The 25,018-nt window shown below is 40.6% G+C and overlaps 2 protein-coding genes across 3 annotated transcripts in view; both read left to right on the top strand.

The window, feature by feature from the left end:
• LOC310689626 (macrophage mannose receptor 1-like) overlaps window positions 1-6,444 on the top strand; it is a 47,579-nt gene extending 41,135 nt beyond the window's left edge. The window contains exons 27-30 of the mRNA XM_083467364.1: window positions 583-699; window positions 2,015-2,182; window positions 4,056-4,097; window positions 5,902-6,444. Of these exons, the coding sequence (XP_083323490.1) occupies window positions 583-699; window positions 2,015-2,182; window positions 4,056-4,097; window positions 5,902-6,152 (578 nt within the window). The 3' untranslated portion in view covers window positions 6,153-6,444. The remainder of the gene's footprint in view (window positions 1-582; window positions 700-2,014; window positions 2,183-4,055; window positions 4,098-5,901) is intronic.
• Window positions 6,445-12,602: 6,158 nt separating this feature from the next.
• The window catches only part of LOC310689628 (macrophage mannose receptor 1-like), a 53,242-nt gene continuing 40,826 nt past the window's right edge, over window positions 12,603-25,018 (top strand). The window contains exons 1-9 of one of the 2 annotated variants that reach the window (XM_083467368.1): window positions 12,603-12,771; window positions 13,156-13,551; window positions 13,981-14,154; window positions 15,049-15,213; window positions 15,543-15,656; window positions 17,613-17,756; window positions 18,909-19,091; window positions 20,028-20,185; window positions 24,738-24,851. In XM_083467368.1, the coding sequence (XP_083323494.1) occupies window positions 12,711-12,771; window positions 13,156-13,551; window positions 13,981-14,154; window positions 15,049-15,213; window positions 15,543-15,656; window positions 17,613-17,756; window positions 18,909-19,091; window positions 20,028-20,185; window positions 24,738-24,851 (1,509 nt within the window). In that variant the 5' untranslated portion in view covers window positions 12,603-12,710. The remainder of the gene's footprint in view (window positions 12,772-13,155; window positions 13,552-13,980; window positions 14,155-15,048; window positions 15,214-15,542; window positions 15,657-17,612; window positions 17,757-18,908; window positions 19,092-20,027; window positions 20,186-24,737; window positions 24,852-25,018) is intronic. The other variant, XR_014517563.1, reaches the window with a different exon arrangement.

Here is a 25,018-nt window from a genome sequence, read left to right as displayed (position 1 = left end):
CTGAGTCCCAACAAACAGCAGTAGTGATAAGTAGAAAGAAAGACAACAGAGGAAGGTTGGGATAGCTGAAATATGATGAAGTGCTTTGTGCAGGTGCTGGGTGAACATTTTAGTGTATATATGGCTTCTTTCAAAGCTTTGTGATTAATTTGCCAACTTTCCCATCCTTACGTTTACAGCAGTTTCCCCCAGAGACAAGTGATGGAGGTATTGCAAACCTCAGCTTAGTGAAAGCGAGTATGTCTTGCATAAAAGAGATTAGAATATGAAAAAGCGGTTTGTGAATATACGTAACTCCATAGAAAACACAGTGAGTGGGTTAATAAAAATACTTCAGTGGCGTGTGTAGAATCTGCCATGGTCAGCCCATCTTGATGTCAGTAAGTGTTTGAAAAATAAATAGTATCAAACATACGGAAGGAGATGATCTTTTTTCCTTAAATGTCAAAATATTATCTAGCGTTCTGAATTGCAAAAATTCATTTTGCCCGAGTAACAGTCCCACCCAGGAGTTAGTCTTCAGAGCATGAGAATTAGAAATTAGCCATTCTAATCACCTAAATTCTTACTCATGTTTTGCAGGTGGTGGTCTGGTTTCAGTAGTTGATGCAGTTGAATCACATTTTCTGGCAGAAAATGTGGAACCTCTTGAAAGTAAAGTGCGAACGTTTTGGACAGGAATGTTCAGAAATATACATGGTACATTTTTTGTTTAATCTTTAGTGTATGCTTATGTAATCAGTGAATGTTTTTATCATATACACTTAAATAATCTAAATGTTAATCATATCTGGCCAAATTCAAAAGACAGAAATTTAACTCTACCGTCTTAAAAACTCCACTTTTTCACCAGCACATCATCCTTTGTAAGTGAAAGTTGAGGGAACCAGGGTAGATGACCTGGTATTTGCAATCATCCTGGTCACAGCCCAAAATGTAAGCTTTTCTTTAAAAAATTAGATTCTACAAATTGCACTGCTTTAATGCTGAACCAGTTACAAAATTCAAGTCTGAAGTATATCCTGCTTAGCTAACTGACAATTTAAACAGATAGAAAGTTATTAAGGAAGATGAACAAGTAGACATTTGGGTTTACAATTTAAATAAGTCTTTTATTGACTGTACCACCAATTATGCTAGGCTCTCTGAAGGCCTGTACCAGGTGGGAGAACCTCCAGGCTGTGGGCCTAATGAACCTCCATATGCCTCCCCCATTTGGCCCATGAGGCCGTTTTAGAAAGGGCGCGCCCATCTGCCCTATACCTGATGCCATATATGTCACCAGATATGGAGCAGGTAAAAACCTGGCTCAGCTGAAAGGATGTGTACAGACATCCTGGAAAGGGCTATACCATCAGCTGATCTTCTGGAGCCGCTTTCAAAGCGCTTCACAAAATAATGCTTTGAAAAGATCACCTAACGTGATTGTGACATCAGGTGATTGGCAGGTGGATGGCTTACTGTGCAAGATATGGAAAAGATAATCTCACCCGCTGAGCCAAAAATGTTCCCCACCCCTACCCTATACCAATGAGATCATGACCATCTTGTCCCAACATCTTTACTGGCAAGTAACTCAGCTGTGAGAAGAAGCAAATCAATATTGTGCACAATTTCATTTTATATTTGCTTAGTTGTCTGCTGAGGAATTCTGTAGGAAGAGGCTCCAAAGTGATCGGGGGTGGGGGGAGCAGCTGAATTTGCCACAGTGATATAAAAATCTGGTGGCCAGCCCAAGCACTGCATCATGCATGATGTCCTCCAGGCACAGATATGTACAAGGCCAGGAAATCACCTGCTCCCGTGTTTTAGTCTCATAATTGAAAATCACACACCCATTTATTTTAGTGTATTGACATCATTAAGAATCAGGTTCTCAATGAGCATGCCCAGCAGTTCCGATATATTATACACAGTGAAAATTCCACATCCTTGTTCAGAAAACCCTGTTCAACATATACTAAGCAGACCTGCTAGAGCTCTTTCTCTCATTTATTTTCTAACTTAACCGTAGGCAATTGGTTATGGCTCGACAACAGCGTAGTGGATTTTGTTAACTGGAACGAAGGAGAGCCCTCTCCTCAAACTAATGAAGACTGTGTGGAAATGTATTCTTCATCTGGGACTTGGAATAATTTTTACTGCAGTTCCTACAGGGCGTATATTTGCAAAAGACCTAAAAGTATGTAATACAGTTATTGTACTTTACTTTGTTTAGTAGTTCCTGGGGAATATTCATTACATTGCAAAAAGCGATGCCAGTGAACCTTAGCCTTGGCCCAAATTCTTTTTGATCTTGAATGAAATCCAATCTGGAGAAAGATTCACAGCTTGCCCCCCACCCACAACCCAGTTGCCATCTCTTAAAAACCAAGTGGAGGTGGCAAGCATCCACAGGGAAAAGTGAGGGGAGTTCGCTGCATGCCTGAAACTTTATAATGAAGCTGAAGTGTCCGGCTTCCTCAGAGACCTTGTATATCAAGAGGTTGCTTGGTTGGGGTTGAGATTTGCCTTTTGTTGTTGTTGTTTAGTCATTTAGTCGTGTCCGACTCTTCGTGACCCCATGGACCAGAGCAAGCCAGGCACTCCTGTCTTCCACTGCCTCCCGCAGTTTGGTCAAACTCATGCTGGTAGCTTCAAGAACACTGTCCGACCATCTCGTCCTCTGTCGTCCCCTTCTCCTTGTGCCCTCCATCTTTCCCAACATCAGGGTCTTTTCCAGGGAGTCTTCTCTTCTCATGAGGTGGCCAAAGTATTGGAGCCTCAGCTTCACGATCTGTCCTTCCAGTGAGCACTCAGGGCTGATTTCCTTCAGAATGGATAGGTTTGATCTTCTTGCAGTCCATGGGACTCTCAAGAGTCTCCTCCAGCACCATAATTCAAAAGCATCAATTCTTGCCTTTTACTGGAGGTCTTTTCCTGACCACAGTGCAATCTAAAGGAGTGCCATCTCCATTGCAGTAGGCCTTGGGGAAATTCCATTTCCCAAGGACTGCTGGGACCTTTCTCCTTGGGGAACAGGGGGTGGGCTTTCCTCCTTCCCTATCTTTACAGAGGACTAGTGCTGCTGCCCCCACTGCCCCCATAGCTTGCTCAGCCAGTTTGTAGAGCCAATATGTAAGCGTTTTAAGGAAGGAGGAGGAAGCTCCAGACCACAGACCAATCTTGGTCTACCAGCATTCTCAGTTTGGCCCACAAGGCGTTTTCCCCAAACATGTCCACTCACCCCACACCTATTGTCATATATTACATCAGTGGTGGGGTATGTACTGGTGTGCCATTAAAGGAACAACCAGGAGCCTGCAGCGAGCTTCCTGTCATTTCTTTGCGGGAAAAGTCATGTTCCCCCACCCATCATGATGGTTGTACCTTGCTCCAGGAGAGGAAAATGGTTTCCATTGAAACTGCTGCTGAAATGGGAGAATGTTTCCTCCCATTTTAACTCTAGTTTCAGTGGAAAGCACTTACCCGCTCCTGGAACAAGGTTCAAAGAATAGTGTGGAGCTGGTTGACAGCCTTGTAGTGCTCTTTTAACCTCTGGCTTTCAACGTTTAAAGAGCAGCATGGGGCACTTTGCAAAAGTGCCTTCAAACAGCCCCACACTGTTCCCTTAACCCCGGGAAACCAAAGGCTCAAACAGTAGTGCCAGAAGATTGACAGGTGGGAAACTCTACTATCTCTCCGATTTGGCTCACCGGGTTCATGGAGATAAGGATCTGGCCCAATGGCCAGAAGAGGTTCCCCATCACTAGTTTAAAGGGAAGGGAAAGGAGGTTGTGGAAATGTTGGGGGCTTTCCGAGGTGAGAGAGAGTGGTGGGAGTTAACAGGCAATTTCTGAAGTTAAGAGTGATTCCAGAAATAAACTATACCAAACTTGGATGATATTTTTTAATGCTTTGAACCAATGCTTTAAATCCAGAGGGAGTCTCCCATACCCTTACAAAACATTGCCCAAGATCATTTCAAACCCTGCTGAATAATTCAGTTGAATCAGAATATGCAATAAAAAGGCTTTTGACACATGGTCATTTGGTTTTTCTCTTCCAATTTTTAGTTATTGAAATTGTGTCTACTGAGAAGGTTCCAGAAAATAAAGGTAAGGTTTTGAAATAAAATCAAAATAAAGAAAAAATAAAATGAGAAATTAAGGATATACCGTGGTGGAATTTATCTTTTGAGTATCTTATATAAAAAGCCAATATATTTCCTGCAGAATAGAACATTTTCATTTCAGCCTCCCTTCATCCACTTCTACTTGTTGTCTAAAATTTAAATATCTTTCAGTCGATAATTAGATTGGCATTTGATATTGGCTGTTGTTGTTTTGGGGTTTTTTGTCTCAAAAAATAAAAATAAAAATGAAATGCCAAAAATGTATGGTGATCCTTTATACCACCTTATATTCTGGAGATAGAAAATGACCTAAGTGAATAATATTTGGTCCCCTACTGTTTCCTACACCAAATTGATTCCCTTATTGATCTCCTACTACAGAGGTGGGGGAGCTGTGCTTTATAAATGTTGTTGAGCTAACTTACCAGAAGAATAAGAAAACAAGATAACAAACTTTTTTTAATAAAAGAATGGAAATGGTTGATTGAATATCTACAAACAAATTGTAAACAGATAAAGACATTGGCAGGATTACTGTAATAAATGGCAGTTTCAAAAGAATATATAATCAAAATAGATGAATAAAAGAATAAGTTAATTTAGAATATGCAGGGAATCATCCCTGAGCATTAGCCATTCTGACGGGGGTTGATGGTAGTTCAACATTTTGAGGGCCACAGATTAGCCAGCCCTGCCCTAATGATTCCTATGCCTGAGTGACTCTTAGTCTCTTAGTGCTGCATAGTGGTTAAAGTGGATTTTCCCAACCTAGTGCCGCCCAGAGGTTTTTGACTACAGCTCCCATCATCCCCAGCCAACATGGTCAAGGTCAGGGATGATAAGAGCTGAAGACCAAAACACTGAGTAAATGCCAGGCTGGGGGAGGTTGTGTTAGTACCATACAAGAACTAAGGAGAACCAATGTTAAGATGCTTCCTCAGCCATGATGTGTTGCAGAGGAATGATATTTATGAGACCCACTCCCTTTTAGGAAATACATTATCGTCCAGACATTCCTTAAATATTCAAAAGCTTTACTTGCAGAACAGATGGTAAAGAATAATATATATGGATTCGCAAGACATATGCTTATACAGGTTTCACTCAGTTTTTTAAATCAGAAGCTTTATTTTTCTGTCTCCCTCTTCCAGCCTTGCACTCCATATAGGCCATGCAGCTGTGTGACTAAATCCATTTTCTTTCAGTCTTTCTCAGTGTTTAATTTCAGAGACCTCCTTAACTGTGGCACTGCTCTCTCTCTCTTCCTTTAGAGAGACCTTTCTGTCTTCTTCATTCAGAAAAAGAACATTAACGCTGTTTCTCTCAGCATTGTTCAGAGAATCTTCTTTACACAGCCCTCTCTCACAGCAGTATTTATAACATCTTACTGTCTCACAGCCAACTTCCTATGCTCCCTGTGTTCATCACAGAGAACTCAAGAACACAAAAGGAGTTTGTGACCAAAGTTAACCAACCACATGAGAGCTTACTAGAGAACATACTGGGATTAGCTATTTAACCAATCAAAACTCAAAGGGCTGTCTGTAAACATCCACGGCAATATACTTTAAACATTCCCACTTCAGCAAATTTAAACTAACACGATGCTCATAGGTGACCTTTGGTCTCAGTGTAACCTACATGAGAGGGTTGTTGTAAAGGTTACATGGGGAGGGGAGGACCTTGAATGCCACACACAGCTCCTGGGAAGATGGCCAAGTTCAAAATACAATAGTAATAATAATTTCCACCATTCTGTTGTTGTAACTGCTGTGCATTAATTACAGAACCGAGAAAGACAGACGACACTCCTGCTCCTTCCAACAGGAAAGTTACCGCTGCGATTGTCGTGACTCTCTTGATTGTGATGGTAGCGGCCATTGCATGTTACTATTTCTACAAGAAAAGGAGCCGGCTCGTCCTCACAGATGACAACTTCGAGAACTCTCTCTATTTCAATAGCAGCTCCACCCCTGAAACAAGCGACATAAAGGACTTGGTGATGAACATGGAGTGCAATGAGCACGCTGCCATTTAGTCCAGGATAATACAAACTGTCCATCATTCAGGAAAACAACACTGATGCCACATACTGAAATCCCCAAGCATTCTATCCAAACCTGGTTTTCCTTTACAAAATAGTTGCCCAAATGCCACCTGATTCAGAACTTTTGTTTGCATGCTAGCAGCAGCAATAGTTTCGCTGGGTATTTGTGGCAATTCAGCAGCTTTGTATTCAAAATAGGCAAAGCTAGTATTTTGCCCAATGGCCGCGCTGAGTTGACAACTGAGCTGGTGGATACAGCAAATAAATGCTGAATTAATAATAATGGAGAAATGGCTATGCTTATTTGTATATCTGCATATTCACAAACTGGGGAAGCCATGACTGTTTAAAGTGGTATAGCACTGCTTTACATGTATAGCGCAGATGGACCTTAAATGCCTGTGTTCTCATGGCACAGGGATATTCTTTCAGTGCATGGAGGTTTGAAAAGTTTCAACTAGCTGGAGAAATTTCTTTCACGGGTGTGTGGTTGATTTCGCAGCATTCAGGAGGTATGTTACCATTAGCAGTGTTCTTGGTGGTGCTGTGGGTTAAACCACAGAGCCTAGGACTCAGAAGATTGGTGGTTCGAATCCCCGTGACGGGGTGAGCTCCCATTGCTCGGTCCCTGCTCCTGCCAACCTAGCAGTTTGAAAGTTGCACATCAAAGTGCAAGTAGATAAATAGGTACCACTCCGGCGGGAAGGTAAACGGTGTTTCCGTGCGCTGCTCTGGTTCGCCAGAAGCGGCTTAGTCATGCTGGCCACATGACCCGGAAGCTGTACACCAGCTCCCTCGGCCAATAAAGCGAGATGAGCGCCGCAACCCCAGAGTCGGCCATGACTGGACCTAATGGTCAGGGGTCCCTTTACCTTTACCTTTTCTCCTCAGTTCACAGGATACTTAGCAAGTATCTCTAGCCCAACACTCAGGTTCCAGTAAAGGTAACTTAGCAATAAAAAGTTACTTAGCAATAAAAAGTTCTTGGGTCTGTACAGTACTGCATTTTCTTTGTTGTTTAGGTGCACAGCATCCTATTTTAGCTCTCGTTTTTTCCACATTTTCACCACTGGTGAAAGTGTTTCCACATTTTCACTTCTGGTCCAAGTGTTGAGGGAAATGAAGAAGACTCGGGTGGAATCTACACACGTTAAAAATGTTGTGAAAATGCTTTTTCTTTTAACTGGTTTTGAAAATTGCATTGAATTTGCTATAGCTCACATTCGCCTTCTAGTATCACAATTGTATATTGCACTTTGCAACACATTCAAAATGTTATATAGCGGAGTCTCAACTCCTTTCTGTGAATCTCAGGTCTTCCTGCCTTCAGCCACTAGAGGGAAACCAAACCCCATTTGATGATCTTCATATACCCAAAGAGAAATACAGTACAGTACTCCTCAGATAAGAACAATTGTTCTATTTCATTACTGGCCTGAGGACTTACAGCTGACAGTGATGTGTGTGTGTGTGTGTGTGTGTGTGTGTGTGTGTGTGTGTGTGTGTGTGGTTTGAGCAAGTGTTACAGGCATAGCCTCAGACTCAGCTGATAAAAGTCATGTGCTACAGGTAGCAGGTTGATCTCAGCAGACTCAGTTGAAAAGTGACAATCTAAAGGTGAAGCACTCACTTTGAAGGAGCAGGTATGCAATCTGGAGATGTTCCTGGATCCACGTTTGCCACTGGAGATCCCAGGTAGCTTGGCACTTATTGCCAGTCTTGGTTGGAATGGCTTGGCCACAGTACTTCAAGCATTAGATTACTGCAATGCACTATTTGTGGGTCTTCCCTTGAAAGCAGTCTGGAAGCTATCCTTAGTACAGAATGTTGCAGCACAATTGCTAACAGGGGTAAGATTCTGGCAGAATAGTACCCCTGCAAAGATCTGTTCTGGCTGCTGATTTGTTACTGGGCCTTAGTCAGCATTTTACTACAGTGGTACCTCAGGTTAAGTACTGAATTCGTTCCAGAGGTCCGTACTTAACCTGAAACTGTTCTTAACCTGAAGCACCACTTTAGCTAATGGGGCCTCCTGCTGCCGCCGCGCCGCCAGAGCATGATTTCTGTTCTCATCCTGAAGCAAAGTTCTTAACCTGAAGCATTATTTCTGGCTTAGCGGAGTCTGTAACCTGAAGCGTATGTAACCTGAAGCGTATGTAACCCGAGGTACCACTGTATTGGTATATAAAGCCCCTTAACAGCTTCGGACCAGTTTTCTTTCCACATCTACAAGCAGTCAATCTTTTAATGTGGCAGCATATATGTCTTGGAACTCCCTATTGACATTAGGCGGGTATTCTTGATGTATATTTTTAGACACTTTCTAAAAACTTTATTTTAGCAAGCCTACAGAGACAGATAATTTAGTTATGCGATTGTGTACTGACTTTTAAAATTTTGCTGATTTTATCTTTGTCTTATTGTTTTATTACTGCTGGGGAACATATTTACCCTGAGGGCCATGTTGGTCATGCTCTCGAGGTCTGCCTGGCAGTGGTTGGTGGGGGTCAAAGCAGAAAGTGGGCGGGGCCAAGGCATCCATACACAATTTACACACACAGACCCTACTTACGTACACATGTATTGAGAAGGGCTTACTCCAACGTACGTGTGCTTAGCGTTGTAGTTTTATTATATATTTTTGAAACCCACTTGATGACAGTTCTAAAAAACTGCTAGTAGGAGGTTTATATAACATTTATGTCTTTTTCTGAATTATCTAGCAATAGTCTGACAAGACAGTTGACACTAGGGATTGGCCCACTTGAATAATGGCTCCAAAATCCTCAGAAAGCTTCTTAATAGCTGAAATTACTTACATTTCTCTCTCTCTCTCTCTCTCTCTCTCTCTCTCTCTCTCTCTCTCTGTGTGTGTGTGTGTGTGTGTTTCCGTTTGATTCACATTATCCAGATATTGTCAAGAGAGGAACTTTGGCATTAAAAAGAAGACGACTGTTGCCCAACACAGGTGCTCCATATCCCCTCACTCCCCTCTGAATATGTTCTCCTGGATATTTGAACTCATTATAGTAGCTAGGTGTTCCCTTACTACCTCTTTTCCTATCTGGAATGGATCCAGATAAGCAATCTCATCCAGGAATGTATGTTTCCATTAGTTCCACCTGAAATTGCTTCCTTAGAAAGTGGGTATTTGCAAGTATGCAATAGTTGTGACAATCAATTTGGTCAAGCACTGGCTTTTTAAAATAGTGGCAGTCCTATTACCTCCTTTAAGATGGCAGACACCATTCCCTCACACAGTGAAGCATTAACCGCTCCCTGTTGTAGATTATTTTTATATTGAAATACACCCACCCACACCTCTTATGGCACATCTGGAAATTACTAGCCCTTTTTCCCTCAGCATTTCAACATCTGTTGAGTTAGTTCTTCTGAATTAGCTGATAGTCACCTGACCAAGACAATCACAGCAGCCACCAGAATGAAGACGTTACTTGTATAATTGTTTCAATTTTTTTACAGAACTTCTTAATATCAGTTTACTTTCACTTCACTTTTTTGTCTCATTTTTGTTTTGCGTTTGTTTCTTATTTTCCAGCTAACACTCAGGGTGGAACAAGGTGTTGAATGGTTTCTTTACATGTAAAGGTTCATCATTGTTCCACTCCATGTGTATGTCTTTAAGGGGCCAGAGCAAGGGCCAGAGCAAGATAACGAGACCCAGCTTTACAGCTGTGAAACATAGCAGGTGCTGCTGAGTTGTATTTGATGAAGGTGTGTCAGCATCTGGGTATAGTATATAAGGAGCAGCACCTAGCTCTCTCATTACCCTGGAGGATGGGTTGGTGGTTGGGTCTGGTTTGTTGATGTATTTAGTGTAAATGGAGTTTTTGTTTTTCTTATTAAAACCTTCTTTAAGTACTTTTTGAGTCCTTTCTTTTTAATGCATGATCTCCCCAGCAAGCTCTCTGCAGCGTTACTATACTGCAAATAGCCAACACAAGGCACTGCTTCAAATGCACACGAGAGAACAGCAGCCTCATTTCCCCCTCATTCTCCCTATAACATGTGGTTCTTTAAATCTCATAACCTGGCATTGTTTCTTGCCCCTGCCCCAGAAAGACACATTGGTGGCTACTAGTAAAGGTAAAGAGACCCCTGACCATTAGGTCCAGTCGTGGCCAACTCTGGGGTTGCGGTGCTCATCTCGCTTTATTGGCCAAGGGAGCTGGCGTACAGCTTCCGGGTCATGTGGCCAGCATGACTAAGCCGCTTCTGGCAAACCAGAGCAGCGCACGGAAATGCCATTTACCTTCCTGCTGGAGTGGTACCTATTTATCTACTTGCACTTTGATGTGCTTTCGAACTGCTAGGTTGGCAGGAGCAGGGACCGAGCAACGGGAGCTCACCCCGTTGCGGGGATTCGAACCGCCCACCTTCTGATCGGCAAGTCCTAGGCTCTGTGGTTTAACCCACAGCACCACCCATGTCCTAGTGAGGACAAAAAACAACAACACTCAGTATAATGATGCCTGGAGGAAACAGAGCCTAATGAATTAGATGCTACAGAGGGGGCCATCAATGGAAAAGAAGGCTGTCAGTGTCTTCTAGTCATGATGGCAATATTACCTACAGTATCAGATGCAGTTGCTGAGGACCACAAGTGGAAGAATACTGTTGCACTTGTGGACTTCATGCTTGTGGACTTCCATGGGCATGAGATTGGCCGCTCCGACAGCAGAATATTGGACTACACAGACCTTTGGTCTAAACCAGGGCTCTTCTTATGGGAAAGGCAACTTGATACACAGCTCCTCTTCCTCCAAGTCTGGTTTTTTGTGTTGTTGCTTTTTTGGTAATGTGAAGAAGATATCAGGAGCACCTCAAATGGCAGATGTTGGGGGCGGTGGCATCAGTCCTCTGCCTAATCATCCTAATCCCACTGCTTGGAAGACGGTTAGCTGGTCAAACTAACCTGCTTCATTGTGTGCAGTGCAGGATGCCACCCGATTGCTAGTGTTGAAGTAAGGTTCAACTGCCAGACCAATCAGCTTCTGTATATGGATTGGAGAAGGGCAGAATTGCAGCTTAGTAATTATAGACCCTGCAGTCAATGGTCTTACAGGCTCCTCCTCTTAGATGGCAATATTAGGCTCAACAAACTTGCCCCACCCACCCACAAAAAATGTCCTACCTAAAAATGTGGCAATCCCACCTAACAAGGAAGCCTGGCTATGGAGTAGCCATGAGTCAGTCACTGTACTTCCATGTAACCCACAGGGTTCTTAGGATGAAATTGGAAGTTGGAAAACCACGTACGCCATCTTGAATTCCATGGAGGAAAGGCAGGATATAACGAAAATAAGGCAGAGATTTTCAGTCGCAAGAATGATGCCACGCTTTCACATACAGCTGATGGATAAGCTGAATGTGTGTTGACTTTGCTATTTACATTTTGGGGGGGGAGGAGGAATTGTTCTGGCAGCCTAATCCTAAATATATTTTCTCAGAAGGAAACTCCACTGAGTTCAAAAGCACTTACTTCTAGGGAAAAATACTTAAGCTTGCAGGCAGCCTGATATAAATTTAATAGAAAAAAAATAGCCCTTTAAGTTTCTTTGCTGTAGTGCCTTTTAATAATTTAACTCTAAATTCTTCTTTTTTTTGAACTTACTTCACCTTAGACACAGCTGCAGAGGAAATATCATTTGCTTGTTGGTTGCAATTTACTCCTGGGGAGTTGGAAACGGGTTTCTTAACATCCTGTTGCGAAACAAATTTCCTGAGAACAGTTCCTTTGACTTAAATATAACTTTAAATTAATATAACTGCAGTCCTAAGAATATTTACTAGGAAATAAGGGGCTAACTACTTCTTACCTATGAATTGTATATAACAGTGGCCAAATCAGATTTGCCCGCCGTAAGTGACTTCCTCTCACCTACCCATCCTAGGGCTTCACATGCATGTCTATCGTTGCAAAAAAACCAACAACAGGTTTTGATTTGATTTGACTTGGAGGTAGGCTGTAGTGGAGGAATAATGGAGAGAAAGTGAGTGTTGTGACCTCACCTTCCCATGCCAGCTTTTCATTCTAAATTCCTGAATTATGGAGCATCTTTGCTTTTTAACAGCGCATTGGAGGCACTCTTACATTCCCCAGTGTTACACGAGTTACAGTTGGTTCCTAAGACATTTCATTTGTTGTTTGATAAGTTTAGTATTGAGCTAAGCATGCAATCCTAAAACAGGTGGTGGGAAATCTGAAGACATTTTAAACTGTTCATCCAACAATCTGCTGGGCTTGCACTAGGCTAAGTGAAGGGAAATGGCCTCAATAACCCATGTTTTTTCTGTCTTTTCCATGGAAGCTGATTAACAGATCAGCAAGATCATGGTGTGTGTGTGTGTGTGTGTGTGTGTGTGTGTGTGTGTGTGTTTGCCATGTTACGGTGCATTTCCTAATGTCAAAAACAGAAGTGAAATTTTCATTCTGCCTGACTCATTTATCAAGGAATTCTTGAAAGGCAGCAAACTCTGATTTGTCTTATTTCCATGGGAGCGGTGTGGTAGGTTTGGTTGTGGCCAATGTCTTCCTTTTTGCTCCTAAATCTCTTGCTTCTCATCCAGCCGGCTTTTCAGGTATCAGGTAAGCTCTTTTTCACTTCCATCACCATTGTGAACTTAGCACTAGGTGCATTTTTAACTGTTTACTTTTAAAGCATCTTATGGAAGCTAAAGCTGTACTATTAAAGCTAAATCAATGAAATTTCAGCTACAAGGATAATTGTTTAAAAGAACAAAATGCATTTTAAACCTGACAACAATACTATGGACCACTGATAAATACAGCACAGCGTTGGATAGTTTAAAATAAACTACAGAATTAGCATGAGAGGCACTTCTCTGTTCTCCATCAATCTTATTGCCTCTTATTCTGAATCCTTGTATTATCATTTTACCAGCAGTTGTCATATTGGAAGGTATGTGAAACATTCTCTCCATGTTCCTGTTATTTTTCTTAATTTTACAGACAGTGGCAGCTTTCTGATACATAATGAAAACCTCAAGCTTTGTATACAACCTCAGAAATCTGGTTCCATCATTGTGGACAACTGTGATGAGGATAATGAGGGGCAACATTTCAAGTGGGTTTCCAATGACCAGATTTTGAACATGGCAGTGAAGTTATGCCTGGCAGTGCCGTCCAAGTCAAACCTGGTTGCACTCACCCTCTCCCCCTGCAATGAGACGAATGAACTTCAGAAATGGGAATGCAGAAATGAGAGCCTCCTTGCTCTCAAACAGGAAGACTTATTTTTAAATCCTGAAAGTGGCCCCCAAAGCCGTGTTACACTGTCTAAAGCAGCCACCAGTACCTGGAAGATCTATGGAATGACAGACAGTTTGTGTTCCAAGGGCTATGAAGGTAAGATTAAGAGAATCTGTTCTTGATGATCAGCTTGTATATGCAGTTCAAGCATGTTGCATCTGGGGTGAAAATAGACATGATGCTACTTGCATAACTTCAAATCATGTCAATAAACAACCCAAATTGGATAGCATTTGGATTTCAGACACAAGTTTTCCCCACCCCTACCTGGAGATATCAGGTGTTGGTTCGCTTCAGTTGAAGTGGAAGGTGCATCCATGTATTCCTCCAAGCATGCAAAGGAATGGATGCTGAAAACTCCATGGATGGTGGAAACTGACAGACACAAAAAGTGCCTGTGTGTATCTGAGCATTTGTGGAGCTCTTATATTGAGGACTTTGTCTTAATCATTTCCGCTTTGCCTAATTCTGTTCTCACCAGTATCTATCCCGTTTTCTCACTGGTATCTATCCAATTTCTTTCAGCTCTGTATACCTTAAGAGGCAATGGTTTTGGAGCCCCCTGTGTGTTTCCATTCAAGTATCGGAATAAATGGCATGCTCAGTGCATAAGAGAGGACGATGAACATGGACAACTTTGGTGTGGAACAACTGCAGATGTGGATAGAGACTCTTTACGAGGATACTGTCCAAGGAAAGGTAAACACTTAACAAGGTTTTATTTCAGGCCTTACTTTCCCACCATGTGATTGCTGCTTAGAGGAAAGTTTCTCCTACAAAGAGAAAGGGGAAACTGGTGCCACTGCCAAATTGTGCAACTACAGCAGAAATGGGTGGGGGACACTTCCCCCCTGTGAGTCGAAGCAAAATGAATTGTCCGTAATGTCAGGGCTCCCCAACAGAATCAGGCCTGCAGTTGTTCATTTGGGAGGATGAAGTTCCATTCAGATCAAAATTGAGTTCCGGAGCTGTGGTGGAGAGTCGCTGAATAAAGGAAGCAGACAGATTACATCCCAAAAATTAGGTGTTTGCTGGTGAGCATCGGAGAGAGGGAAAGATTTTGATATTGCACCAAACATGCAATGGTAGTTTCCTTCCTTGAGGCAAGGAAATCACAGCAGAGGGGAAATGTCTCAGAAGATTTGTGCATTTTGAAATTGCTTGTGTGCAGTTTTCAGGATGTGCTTACACACTGACATTTAAGCCTGTAACGCAGGGCTCTCCATTCATCCATACATTGACTCTATATGCCTTTATATGCATTAGGTGTCTATGTTTACAAGCAGAAAGCCAACTCACAAAAACTAGCCTAGGATCTAAAACGCTGATTGCATGTGGGGTTCCAGGTTATTTATATGTGTATGTATATGTGTTGGTTTCTTCCTTGGATGCAACACGAAATGCAGGAACACTTGTAGGATTAAGGGACAATGCCAGTGGTTCTCCCCATGATCACATAAGCACCTCTATTTCTGCATACTGTTTTGGGTATTCTGAAAAGTGGCATCGAGATGAATAAATATTCAAATATCCATCACTGGAAGATTTAGCTTCATCACTGATAATTTGATGATTTGACACTCACGTTTACAGATGACCACGATGAATTATTCTGGACCAGAAACCAATGGACAGGGGATCTCTACCAGATCAATTACCTCTCAGTTCTAACATGGTACCAAGCAAGAAAAAGTTGTCAGCAACAGAATGCAGAATTACTGACTATCACAGATCTACAGGAACAAGCGTACCTGACAGGTAGGACATAACAAGGCATGCCTGAAGAAGTGATTGGTATAATTTGATTTCTGCTAGTTAAGAAATGCTGTCTAAACTGTAAGCAGACATTACATGGCATAATACTGAAGTATCCTCCCACACAGTACAAGGCGGTTTAATTTAGATCCAGCATGCCGACTGAAAGCATTCATCTGATTAATTTTTTCTTGGCACAAGAAGGAAAGCTGGGAACCCTAGTAATGTTGGAATGAGTTTTTTGTTTCACCCCACCCCACCCCCACATCGTAAATATACCCCACCCCCGGCAACAAAATGCAATTCAACCAATTTTTCTTTTCCATAAACAGGATTAATAAATGATATATCTACTTACTACTGGATTGGTCTGAACGCTTTGGATCTTGACAATGGATGGCAGTGGATTGGCAACCATCCTTTTAGATATTTAAATTGGTCTCCAGGTGAGTGAGCATCTACAATGAGATCGACACTGAAAGCCACCCCCATTTAACAGTCAGTCACCAATGTAAAGCACTTCCAAGGATTTATTGGTGGTTTAAAACCCAGTGGATAGTGCTTAAAGTAATTCCTTTTAAATAGTCCAAGTGGCATTTGAAAATAACTCTTTGTGGTCCAGAAAGCAATTCCTGCTGGGATTAGACAGAACCCATCTCTCACATTGTTAACGAAGGCTTTTCAAACTGTTGTACATGTACATCTATTTATTTCATAACATTTATATAATGCTTGATTGTAGAGAACAATAAAAAGTGGTTTACTATTATTTAATATTTAATATTTTAATTTAATATGGAAATATTAAATTAAAAACTTATGAACAATTACAAACATTTAGAATAAATTTGTTACAATATTATCAATTAAAAGCAACTTATGAAAAAGACATAAAAAGGGGGGGATTTGAAAGTAAAACCTCAAAATTAGAAAAGGAAATACTACAGAGCGATCAAAAAATACTTGCAAAAATGTATAGACTATTAATGAAAACCACCCTAGAACAAGAGACGAAAGGGGAAAACATGTTAAAATGGGAGCACGATTTGGGATATGAGATAGATCTGGAAAGATGGAAAACTTTTTGGGAGGAAAATGTAAATTTTACTGCTTGTGATTTATTAAGGGAGTATTTCAGAAAAATGCACCACAGATGGTACCTAACCCCTGACAGATTGTCAAAAATAAATAAAAGGAACAACGACAAATGTTGGAAATGTAACAGAACAAAAGGTACATTATATCACATGTGGTGGACTTGCCCAAAGATTAAAATATTTTGGGACATGATCCATGACGAAATAAAAAAATTGATAAGGACATCACATTAAAAAAAGGCAGAGGCATATTTATTAGGAATCTTAGATAAAGATATCCCCAAAGAGAAAATTAACTTATTTCTATACGCGACAACAGCAGCAAGAATTTTGATTGCTAGCTACTGGAAAGAGGAAAGCATCCCAACAAAAAGAGAATGGTTGGGGAAACTTTGCGAGTACCTGGAATTAGCAAAATTGACAGATATAATAAGGAGAAAATCCAAAACTATGGTTATGAAGCAATGGGAGTGTTTAAATGATTATTTACAAAACCAGGGCTCAACCACAAAAATCTGGTTGTGTTTGGAATAACCTTGTGCGTAATATTAAAAAAAATACAAAGAGAGACATTAAGGAAACCCAAAGGGAAAATAGGAAGAACAGAGGCTCTGAAGAACGGATTATTAAAAACGTGTGACGTAAACGGTGGAAGTCGGGTTTTTTTTCCCTTCCTGTTTTTTCTTTTTTCTTTCAAAAGAAACAATTTGTTTAAGGTAGATAAGGACAAGACGAAATTATACAATTGAATGTAAATGTGGATGGGAAATAGCTATGTATTGTGAGTGCTTATCTATTTTGAAAAAAAATCATATAAGATCTGGTTTTTTTACTTTTTTATTCTCTTTTTGTTCCCTTTTTCTTTATTCTGGTATCTTACATTTCATTTCACTGTGTTATCATGAATGGCATTTTATAGAGGTATAAATAAGTGTAATTATGAAAAGAGACAAAATATTCTCTAATTCCTTAACTTGGATAGATGTATTTGTTTTTCTCTTTTGTATTTTCTTTTGTTGTGATTATGTATGTATTTTAACTTCTATTGAATAAAAATTTATTAAAAACAAAAAATAAAAAAATAAAAAGTGCTTTACAAAACCTACGAGTGACTATAGTTAAGTGGCTAACTTACTGTTGTGCTATGCAAGTGACTTTAAATTATATTATTTTGACTATGTGTGTAAAAAGGTTTTTATTAAAGGCGGATGATGATATATTCTAAAGGTGGAGTCTTCAAATAAATCATAAATAAAATTAGCACAGGGCATAAACAATGATCATTTATATCCCTCTTGCTTAAAGGCAGCCCATCCCCAGAAACAGAAAAAATCTGTGGATCAATGCAGTCTACAAATGGCAAATGGCAGAATGAAAAGTGTCAACAGAAACTTGGATACATTTGCAAAAAAGGAAACTCTTCACTGGATGTTTCTCTTATTCCCACAGGTAGGAGATTAAACCGAGAATGCTATTCATTTACCAAACCAAATTTCAAAAACTTATTTCTAGTAATGGAGGTTTTTGCTATTTGTAGCATTAGGGCAATCCTTTGTTTTGGATGGAGGGGAGGTTGTAGTCTCCGCCTGCCCCTCCAAATGCTGGGGTATCCCATTAAAGGAATCTGGGGGGAGTGGCCATATCTGCGGGACCAGACGGGACCAGGGCCAAAGCCACTCCCCCAGACAGCGGTCCCTGCGGGGGTCACCCTATTTGATGTAAATCTTAGGAACCCCCGTCTGGATTGACCTACGCATCACTTCTGGTGGGCGGGCCGGAAGTATTTTGATTGCCCCATGCCCAAACCAAACCTCCTTCATCTGTATTCAATAAAGTTGTGGCCTGATTTGACCAAAAACCCAGTCTTATTGGTCTCTTATTATACAGGCTGGGGTATGGGAAGTCTGATGCCCAGTCCTGCAATGCTATTCATTTACCAAACTAAATTTCAAAAACTTATTTCTAGTAATGGAGGTTTTTGCTATTTGTAGCAGTGTCATTGCAGCAGTGTCATGCCAAACGTTTCATTGGATTGAGATGCCAGAGGGTATTTTATCAGTAGCAAAAAATAAGTTATCTATCAGGAAAGATCTCAAGCATGGTCTAAAGGCATATGTTGCAGAAACCTTGCTAAAGCTATATTTTTATGTAAACTACTGTGATATTGGTGAAAGGAGATATGTTCTCAAGTTGATGTGAGGGTAAACAAGATGATAGATCCTATGACATGTTTCCTCATGCTTCTAATGGCTCATTATCTTCCACAAGTGGAATGTTGCTTTCAGGTTTAATTTCACAATTTAATTCAGTAGAGGAGGGGATCTTCAAACTGGTTGCCTCTCCCACTTGCTGCACTATGCAAAACTACGCAAATTCAGTGTGAGTGACCCCAAGGACTGTTGATTACCACATTGGCAATAATATATTCACAGGATGAAACAGATTACCCTGTCGTGTTAATACAGATGTCTTGATTTGCCTCTGCTGAATTCTGTATATTTTAATTAAGGATGTGAGTCAATAACATTGTAACAGCAGATAATTCCTATTTTTTAAATCCATTAAATCATGCTGCCTTAAATATTATTATTCTCTTTTTAGATGGCTTAAAGCCTATTAAATGTCCAGATGGCTGGGCTGCATATGCTGGCCATTGTTACCGCCTTAACAGACACCCCAAGACATGGAAAGGGGCATTGCTGTCCTGTCGAAGGAAACGTGGAGATTTATTAAGTATACACAACACTATGGAACACAGCTTTGTCATTTCACAGCTAGGCTACCGTACGTACACCCAGCAAGTTCTGCATTCCTGTTATTTGATGTTTGTGTGAGTATGAGAGTGGGAGCAAGATGTTTACATTTTTTGCTACCACATGTGAGTATGGAATGTTATTGAGACCTTGCCCCGATGAAGAACACAATGGAGGGATATTCTTTTGGAAGCACAACAAGGCATAAGCCATTTAAATGTGAGACATGGCACTGGCTTCTACAACCCTCCCCAATTAGGTTCCCTCTACATGTTTTGAAGGGACGTGGGTGGCGCTGTGGGTTAAACCACAGAGCCTAGGACTTGCCGATCAGAGGGTCAGTGGTTCGAATCCCCACGATGGGGTGAGCTCCCGTTGCTCGGTCCCTGCTCCTGCCAACCTAGCAGTTTGAAAGCACGTCAAAGTGCAAGTAGATAAATAGGTACCGCTCCGGCGGGAAGGTAAACGGCGTTTCCGTGTGCTGCTCTGGTTCGCCAGAAGTGGCTTAGTAATGCTGGCCACATGACCCGGAAGCTGTACGCCAGCTCCCTTGGCCAATAAAGCGAGATGAGCACCGCAACCCCAGAGTCGGCCACGACTGGACCTAATGGTCAGGGGTCCCTTTACATTTACCTTTATATGTTTTGAACCAAAGTTCCCATCAACCCCAGCCAGCGTAACCAATGATCAGGAATGATGATTGAAGTTTGAACTCCAAAATATACCAGAGGGTACCAGGTTGGGGGAAAGCTGGGCATTAGATGCTGTCTAGTTGTAGTTCTGCATTTCTGGACTGATGGTCCCCAGTGTAGTTTGCTATACTCAAACATGCATAATTGGAAAGCAGTGGTGAATACTTTCTTTTGCTGCACTTATACTCCACAAAGCTGTGTGTGGTAGGATTCTGTTCAACACCTTCGAAAATAAAATCTGGTAGCAAACAAATAAGATACATTTGTGTTTTTAGAGCCAACAGATCTTCTATGGATTGGACTAAATGACCAGAAGACTCCGATGTATTACGAATGGAGCGATGGCTCTACAGTGAGATTCACCAAGTGGCAGAAAGGAAAACCTACACAAATTAATGGTGTGCAAAGCGACTGTGTTATCATGAATGGAGAGGTAAAAAATATGAAACCTCTAATATTGTCAGGAGCTGGAGTCAGGCGTACGTCAGCAATGAAACAATAAAGCACCAAATGTCAGTGAAGTTCACTTTGATTCAAAGAAACAAAACAGCTCAGTCTTAGTGGTCACAGCAACACTTCGCAATAGGTCTTGCCCCAATGAACCAGTAGCGAGGACTGAAGTTCCTTGCCTTCCCACTGCTTTCTAAGGCTCCCCTCCAGGTTCCTTCCCTGGCAGCCTAAGACTCCATTGTCATGTCTCTCGTTGCTCCTCCCTCTTCATTTCTCTCTGTGTTCTAGGAGACCAGAGGAGAGGGGAGCTGGTGATAGAAGGAGGAGGGAGGATCCCTGGATTCTTCAGCAGGCTACCTCATCTCTGTCTCCTGCCCCCTCTTTTCTCCTGCCTCTGAGTCTAGACTGCCCTCTGCCCCAGCCTCTTCCTGTTCACTAAAGCCTGTTGCCTCTTCAGCTTCTGACATCTCTTCCTCCTGTTCTGCTCCCTCTTCTTCCTCTGACCACACATTGTTGCCCCACAACCAATTTCCTGGCTCTGAGCCTTCTTCCCTTGGAGCTTCCCCGGCCAGTGCCTCCCACCACTCCTCAGCATCCAGCCTATCCATGATGGATATTTCCATTGGATTCATTTTTGTGTGAAAGACTGAACTAATAAAATATTGAGGATCTATCTTGCACTTCCACTGGTGTCCCAACTTGCAACTATCCTGTGCTACCTTTGCATTGTCCAGGTAAGCGGTAGCACTGGGGTCAGGAGAGTGGCTCTGCAACACTGCCCCAACATGCCAACTGCTTTTCTGGAGAGTGTATGTTAGAATTCTGTGAGAACAGAAAAATAGCATGTAGCGTGGTGCTAGAGGCACAATTTGTCTTGATAATCTCACGTTTTTAAAAAGCGATTTCATAGCTTTGGCACCAGTGCTTGGGTGAAAATTGTGTGTTAAAATTTTGGAAGCCAAAAAAGTTGAAAAGCATTTCTGGTGTTCTTAACCTTAATAAATTGCAGAATACATTTTGCAAAGTTAAAGACAGCATATAAAGAGAGTGGGATTCAGCTGGTCTTATAGCAGAATTTGGATTGCCTAGATAAATATTTTTTAATAGAACAAATGAATGCAGTCCTGAATTTTTGACTTTTAAAATTTTTCATAAGTGTGGATTAGACCACATTAGCCTTAAGTTCTCAGGATAGAAATGTATTTTCAAATGCTACAAACTCCTGTTTGTCTGTCATTAACAACTTCTCATTATTTTTTCTTGGTAATTGTACTTCATTGGTTTAGACTGTAGATTTCATGCGATTGCAAAATGCAGTTTTCTTTTTAAAAAAATAATAATAATATTTATTAGTTTTTCAACAAATTAAACACTACAAAACACCAAAAAAGAAAAAACATACAATGCAATACAATACAAAGAAAAAAGAAACAAACAAAACAAAACAAAAACCATTTAAAACACAATCCAATTTCAACATCTTATCTTTCTTTCCCTTATTTCCTCGACCTCCTCACACCTCCCCTTTTGTATTCCACTTCTGTTAATTGTTTCTTTTTTTTTATATATAAAATTTTTATTGGTTTTACAAAATTTTTAAGAAAAACAGACAAACACTAAAAATGACAAACATACACGTATAGTTTCAAACATATTTTCATAAACCTCTTTTCTTGGACTTCCCCATACCCCCCCTCTCTGCATCCCAATGCCCAAAATTCAACTAGCAACTTCCAATTGTTACTTTCCAATCTTTATCATCTTAGTCCTCTTTTATAGTCTAACCTTGTATCCCTGTACCCTTTTGCTTCTGAAAACCACAACATTTTAGCATTCATTAAGTTTATAGTAGTCCTTAAGATAACTTTTAAATTTTTTCCACTCTTCTTCCACCGTCTCTTTTCGTTGGTCACGGATTCTGCCTGTCATCTCGGCCAGTGTCATATAGTCCATCACTTTCATCTGCCATTCTTCCACAGTGGGTAAATCTTGTGTCTTCCAATACTTTGCGATGAGTATTCTTGCTGCTGTTGTGGCATACATGAAAAAGGCTCTATCTTTCTTTGTCACCAGTTGGCCGACAATGCCCAAGAGAAAGGCCTCTGGTTTTTTAGGGAAGGTACATTTAAGTACCTTTTTCATTTCATTATAGATCGTTTCCCAGAAGGCCTTAATCTTCGGGCATGTCCACCAAAGGTGATAAAAGGTACCTTCAGTCTCTTTACACTTCCAACATTTGTTATCGGGCAAGTGATAGATTTTTGCTAGCTTGACTGGGGTCATGTACCACCTGTATACCATTTTCATAATGTTTTCCTTTAAGGCATTACATGCCGTAAATTTTATACCGGTGTTCCATAACCATTCCCAGTCAGCTGACATAATGTTATGTCCAACATCCTGAGCCCACTTAATCATAGCCGATTTAACTGTTTCATCCTGTGTGTTCCATTTCAACAACAAGTTGTACATTCTAGATAGATTCTTAGTATTGGGTTCTAACAGTTCGGTTTCTAATTTTGATTTTTCCACCTGGAAGCCGACTTTCCTGTCCTGTTTAAAAAATTCCATTATTTGGCGATATTGAAACCAATTTTCTACTTTATACTTCAATTTCTCCTGACTTTGTAGTTTGAACTTATCTCCATCCTGTTCTAAAATTTCCCAATACTTCGGCCATCCGACCTCCATATTGAGTTTCTTCACTGCTTTAGCCTCCACTGGTGACACCCATCTAGGGGTTTTGTTTTCCAATAGATCTTTATATCTTATCCAAACATTAAACAATGCTTTTCTGACAATGTGATTTTTAAAGGCACTGTTAGCTTTATCATACCAAAGATATGCATGCCAACCAAAAGCGTTATTGAAACCTTCCAGATCCAAAATGTCCGTGTTCTCGAGGAGCATCCATTCTTTGAGCCAGCAAAAAGCTGCTGCCTCATAGTACAGTTTCAGGTCCGGCAGGGCAAACCCCCCTCTTTCTTTAGCGTCTGTCAATATTTTAAATTTAATTCGGGGCTTTTTGCCCTGCCAGACAAATTTCGAAATATCTTTGTGCCACCTCTTAAAACATTCCATCTTATCAATAATCTGCAAGGTCTGAAACAAAAATAACATTCTAGGCAATACATTCATTTTGATTACTGCAATTCGGCCTAACATTGACAATTTCAAATTTGACCATATTTCTAAATCTTTTTTGATTTCTAACCAACATTTTTCATAATTGTCCTTGTACAAATTCTGATTCTTAGATGTTAAGTAAACCCCTAGGTATTTAACCTTCTTGACCACAGTCAAACCTGTTTCCTCTTGAAATTTCTCCTTTTCCATATCTGTTAGGTTTTTCCCTAAAACTTTGGTTTTTTGTTTGTTCAACTTAAATCCAGCTACCTGGCCAAACTGTTGTATTATTTCTAATACCTTTTTCATACTAGTGTTTGGCTCTTGCAAAGTCAATACTAGGTCATCTGCGAACGCTCTTAACTTATAATGTTTAGCTCCGACCTGCACACCTTTAACCTGCTGGTCATTTCTTATCATATTCAGCAACACCTCCAGAACTGAAATAAAAAGTAATGGGGAAATCGGGCACCCCTGTCGTGTTCCTTTCTCTATCTTAAGTTCCTCAGTCACAACATTGTTTACAATCAGTTTAGCTTTTTGTTCAGAATATATTGCAGCCATACCATTCTCAAAACCCCGGCCTACCCCCATCCCATGAAGATTCTTCTTCATAAAACTCCAAGAAATATTGTCAAAGGCTTTCTCCGCATCCACAAAGATCAATACTGCCTTAGTGTTTATATTCACCTCTAGCTTTTCCAAAATGTCTATTACATTCCTTACATTGTCTGCCAGGTGTCTTTTAGGGAGAAAGCCTGCTTGGTCCTTATGAATCTTCTCCATCAAAACTCTTTTAAGTCTTTTTGCCAAAATGTCTGCAAAAATTTTGTAATCCACATTAAGGAGTGATATTGGGCGGTAGTTCTTGAGTTGGGTCTTTTCAGTCTCTGACTTTGGTATGAGTGAAATATATGCCTCTTTCCACGATTCAGGCGCCCTTTTTCCCTCAAGGATCTCATTACAAACTTCTCTTAGTGGTTGAATCAACCATTCCTTCAGCGACACTTCTGTTAATTGTTTCAGCAATTCCTTTCCATCTTCCTCTGTTTTCTATCCTATAATTGTCTTAACACATTCAAACCATATTTTTCTCTTTAAAGCTCTATTAATCTATTTATACTTAATTCCTTGTAACATTTCTACTAAAGCCACATAACTTCATTCCACTTTTTCTAACATTCATTAATTTTACAGTATTTCTGTAAATAGTCTTTAAACTTTTTCCAATCTTCTTCCACCGACTCTTCTCCCTGGTCTCGGATTCTGCCAGCAAAATGCAGTTTTCTAGCATGCACAACAATAGTTTTGCATTGACCAAAAATACATCAAACATAAAAAATGAAAACATTTAAGGCAGTGGGTCCTTCTTCACTGAGATTTATATTTCTTCACTTTTCTATCTCCAGAGGGGCTACTGGGCAGATAATTATTGTGAAGAGGAACTTGGTTACATCTGCAAAAGAGAACCATTGGCATTTCTTTCTGAAGAAGCTGAAACTGCCAATCCAGATTGCCAGAAAGTAAGTCTAAAGTAAACTGTGTAAGGTAGAAAAACAAAAAAGGTAAAGGACTCCTGGAAGGTTAAGTTCAGTCAAAGGTGACTATGAGGTGTGGCACTCATCTTGCTTTCAGGCCAAGAGAACCAGTGTTTGTCCACAGACAGCTTTCCAAGTCTTTCCAAGTAAGT

This window comes from Podarcis liolepis (assembly GCF_965112155.1).
Source record: "Podarcis liolepis genome assembly, chromosome: 12".
In the NCBI taxonomy this organism is placed as follows: domain Eukaryota; kingdom Metazoa; phylum Chordata; class Lepidosauria; order Squamata; family Lacertidae; genus Podarcis; species Podarcis liolepis.
This window is presented reverse-complemented; position numbering and strand designations above follow the sequence as displayed.